Source organism: Octopus bimaculoides, chromosome 6, assembly GCF_001194135.2.
Source record: "Octopus bimaculoides isolate UCB-OBI-ISO-001 chromosome 6, ASM119413v2, whole genome shotgun sequence".
In the NCBI taxonomy this organism is placed as follows: Eukaryota; Metazoa; Mollusca; class Cephalopoda; order Octopoda; family Octopodidae; genus Octopus; species Octopus bimaculoides.
The window spans coordinates 95723232-95727785 of record NC_068986.1 but is presented as its reverse complement, the minus strand read 5'-3'; the positions used below and the strand labels follow the sequence as shown (position 1 = coordinate 95727785).

The window sequence follows — 4554 nt, the reverse complement described above, 5'->3', positions numbered from 1 at the left end:
TGAGGAGAAGAAATGCGAAAATCATCATAGGATGCAAATGGAACAACATCATGGCTGTGTATACTGGAGATGTAGTAGAAGAGAATGACGAGAGTCGGTGTCCGTTGGAAGAGGCACGTGGTTGGAAAGGGGAGCCCTTCCACTTAGAAATCTGATTTTATCTGTAAGGATGAACTAGAAATTGGTGCTACTGCAGCAGTAGATTATAAAAATTATTTACGGGATGTTTGCGCAGACGATTTGTTCTGCAATCCAATGAAGATTGGTGGTTCTGGCAGAATTGTTGAAATAGGTGGGTCAAATAATGCTGCCCGAACAATGGGTTCTGGGCGATGTGTGTCGCGAAACTCGAGAAGTTGTTCCTTTCGTCATACCTTTTCGGGATTATAACACACTTCATCAATCAATTCTGCCAGGAACAACTACTTACAGTGGCCTATGGTATGCATACTCCTACCTTTACTTTTTGCTCTAACACCTGTGTAGACTGAAATATAATAAAAAAAGAAATTAAATGAGTTAAGGGAAATAACTCAAATGGACCAACGGAATGTATTTGAATGAAGCAAATTGTTTTCCACCCCGGAAGAAGGCAACAGCAGTAGGCAACGTGGTGCGATGGCGCTTTCTACGAAACATTTTGATAACGACGACCAATATTTACTGGTGGCTAAATTGGACAATGTCCGCAATATGTCCAATCTTCTCAAGGCCGTCAACTTCAAAGATGTAAGTTTATTTCAGTGTTGTAAATGAACGCCTGGGATTGCTGAACTATAGTTTGGCGACGAGTTATAATAATTCATAAGTAGTCAACAAATGAAAATAATCACCCGAATGCACGAGGGAGTCTCTATAAGGCTCACTCTGCTAGAAGTGGCAGCCAAACTATGATAATATAATTATTGTCTTTTATATCGTCAACAAAAATAAAATGGGACAAACAGCATGACGAGGGAGCATCTACGTTATAACTCGTCTGCTAGAAATAGCAGCTGAATCCGGCACCGACTGTCTTAAAATGTAAAGTGCACATCGAGTAACATGGTTCCGACGCATATTGCCCTGATTTAAAGACCTGGTGGTTTTGGTTTGAATGTCTGTGATAACACATCTGCTTTATCATGGTTGATATAGGTTTAAACAACTTATTTGAGCTTTAATTGAGAAAAAAACATTTTTTTACTGATATAGAAAACAGACTGCAATTTTCTACTGATAAATAGTAATATAAAATATTTTAAAAAATTTTATAGTAAATTCTCCTTCAATTCTTAATTCTGTCGAAGTTAATTAGTCATGTGTACTTATATGTCGTGTTAAGTTAGAGATTTTGTGGGTTAGTGATAATATATTAACACCAAAAAATGGCAAAAACTTTGAGTAACTCCGCATCCAACTTAATATACTGAAATGCGGGAAAATATTCTACTCTGCTTAATGTAAATGAATTTCCTCTAAAATATTTTTCTAATTCACTGTTATGAAAAATACATTTCTTAGGTTTAAGGTTAAAAGATTCGACGATCGCCAAAGATTCTTAAACGGCTTCTAACTCCAAAGAGTTATTTCAGTGTACTAGAATATCGCGCCAAAATGTTATTTACAACGTTTCGGTACTACTAAAGCAGCGCGGACCCGAACGTGCAGTCGCGCGTCCGCGCTAGCTAGTTTTGCGTGGTCGATCCTAACCCTAACCCTGTCCCTAACCCTAACCCTATCCCTAACCTGCGTGTGCAAATGAATACGTGTTTAGGGTTAGGGTTAGGATCGACCACTCACGACTAGCTAGCTCGGACGCGCGACTGCGCGTTCGGGTCCGCGCTGCTTTAGTAGTGCCCAACGTTTCCATAGAAATTTGCCAAAATGTAAACACAGGTGTAACAAGCCTGGATGACTGGAGAATTTCAGGATCCTGAATAGAAGAAAAAGTACTTGGATGAGTAATAAAAAATAAAAGTAAAGGGAAAACACGGGACGATAAAAGCCGATGTGTATCTATATCTCCAAAGGTGGATTTGGGACTAAATTACCGTCGGGAATACAACTAACTGTACACTGAGGTGCAGCTGTATAAACTTACCTAACTGGTAATTTATGTCAACGATCCATTTTAAGTTTCACTTCAAGCCCTATAGTTTGTTATTTTGTTCGAGAGGTTCGTATGAGTTTGACATTCTTGTATTTTTTTGAAGAGAATATGTATGTGTGCTGCGTGTTATATGTATTTGTATGTGTGTGTGTGTATTGCTAGCATATTTAGCTCGTTTTAGCTCGTTTTAGACAAAAACTGCTAAGGCCTCGCTGGAGCATATATGCATGTAACATTTTTAACTTTTGACATGTTTGGACAAGTTTTCCAACATGTACAGATGAACTACCTGTCTTTCTACTAACAATCTCATACAGTGTATTATGAACCAGCGGGAATACATAGAAATAACTGGATCTAGCCATAATGACATGGGACACATTCAATTTATTATGGGAAGGGTCATTAAGGAAACTAAATAACCACTATCAAATAAGAGACTCAAGACGTAATAAGGCTTATAATAAATATTTGTTATAATGATTCGTAATAAACTGTGCGACCCGTATTTAAACGTGTCTAACACGAATTCAATTGAAAGAAACAGGCTGCAGGTTGTCGCAAATTGTGTGTGTGTGTGTCTAGATGCCTAATATAAGCACACGCCCTGGTTCTATTTCCCTTATTTCATTATTATTAGTCAATTAGTTAAACATTTAACTAATCAATTATTTGATTAGTAGTTCAGTCAATCAATCAGCTAGGTTCGTCAAGGTCTTTTCATTGCATTTTCAACCTCATCTCTACTCCAGGTCTGCTGTATAAAGTTCTAAAGTTTATATGTCCATTCTTTTTTCCTTGCGACATTGTTTTACAGCTAGATACCCTTCCTATCATTAACCCTTACCTGTTTCTCAGCTAAGATATCTACATGTCTTCAAAGGCAGAAAGCCAGTGGACAATTTATCGATAGGTGAAATGACAATATTGTAGTAACTCATGATTTTCAGAAAAGTGTAAATGTATACAAATATACAAACACACACACACACACACACACACATACACACACACAATGGGCTCCCACACAGTTATCCTCTATCAAATCCACTCACAAAGTCTTATTCACTCCTGGACTACAGAAGAAACACAGCCATGGTACTACGCAGTGGGACTGAACCCTGAACATTGTAGTGGGGAAGCACACAACAATGTCTCTTCTACCCTTTTAACACATTTACTTGAAGTATCACTGAATTTGAACCAATACATAATATAGTTCTGAAATGGTGTGTCCTTCAACAGGAATCTAGGTGCATCATATTAATTTATTTTAAACATATTTTAAGGCTTTTGACAATCCACATTAGTGGCTTGGTCCTTTTGAAAACTGTTATTCACAATTTTGTTAAAGTGGTTAGAGTTAGAAAGGGCATCCAGCCATAGAAACCAAGCCAAATTAGACTGAAACTGGTGCAGCTCTCCCGCTTGCCAGCATGGAAAACAGTCATTAAGGGATGATGATGATGATTAATAGAATAAGGTATGAAATATATTTTAAAGTTTTTACTTTAAAATGTAACATTTAACTCTGTACATATAGGTACAGACATGACTATGTGGCAAAGAGCTTATTTCCCAACCATCTACTATGGCCTTGGGCCAACCAAAGCCTTGTGAGTGGATTTGGCGGATGTGTATGTGTGTGAGTTTGTGTCTCCCTGTTTTGATATTGCATGATAGCTATAAATAAATGTAACTGACTTGTAAGCAGTATCATTTGTTTCCTATCTTCTGTGAAAACCTAATGAAATATTATGTTGTTTGGTTACAAGTGAGGGTTGGCAACTGGAAGAGCATCCAGCTGTAGAAAATCTGCTTCAAGAAATTCTGTCTGACCCATACAAGCATAAAAAAGGGACATTAAAACAATGATGACGAGAAGGAGGAGTGTGCCAGTAATTTTTTGTTTGTTTTCCAGTATATCATAAAGCTAAAGAGATTGAGAGTCACTAACTTAAGGAAGCTGGAGGGGTTATATAAAACAATTATATGATAAACTTTCAACATTTGTTTCTTGTTTTCCTTAGGTTGCTACAGTTTTTGCTAGTGAGCTTGGTCTGAAGGTGACAGTTGAGGACTTCAAATGCATCCAAGGCAATGCTTTCATACAGTCGGCCATATTTCATGAATACACAATCAAAGAAGAACAGTTGACCTTCAAAATCAACCTTAATGTTCTGTTGGTATGACAGTTTTATTTTTGTTGTTGTTGTTGTTTAGCCACAGGCCAGGCCTGACGGAGCAAAACTATAATCAAAGGCATTCCATATTCAAGATAGTTGAGTGTGGAATAAGTGAGATTGTTTTGCTATCCTGATTATACAGGGCTAGTTCTCTCATCCAGTTTCTATATCACTAAACAAATGGGACAAAGTTCTCTCTTGTCACTGGAGAGATGCTATTCGTTGTAGTTAATTTTCCCTGAAAAGCCTTTCTAACCACACCACCATACCTGCACC

The 4554-nt window shown here is 37.5% G+C and overlaps 1 protein-coding gene across 2 annotated transcripts in view; it reads left to right on the top strand.

Moving 5' to 3' along the window:
• The first annotated feature begins 20 nt into the window (after positions 1-20).
• The window catches only part of LOC106882824 (cell cycle checkpoint protein RAD1), a 22376-nt gene continuing 17842 nt past the window's right edge, over positions 21-4554 (top strand). The window contains exons 1-2 of one of the 2 annotated variants that reach the window (XM_052968986.1): positions 21-441; positions 4123-4278. In XM_052968986.1, the coding sequence (XP_052824946.1) occupies positions 439-441; positions 4123-4278 (159 nt within the window). In that variant the 5' untranslated portion in view covers positions 21-438. The other variant, XM_014933609.2, reaches the window with a different exon arrangement.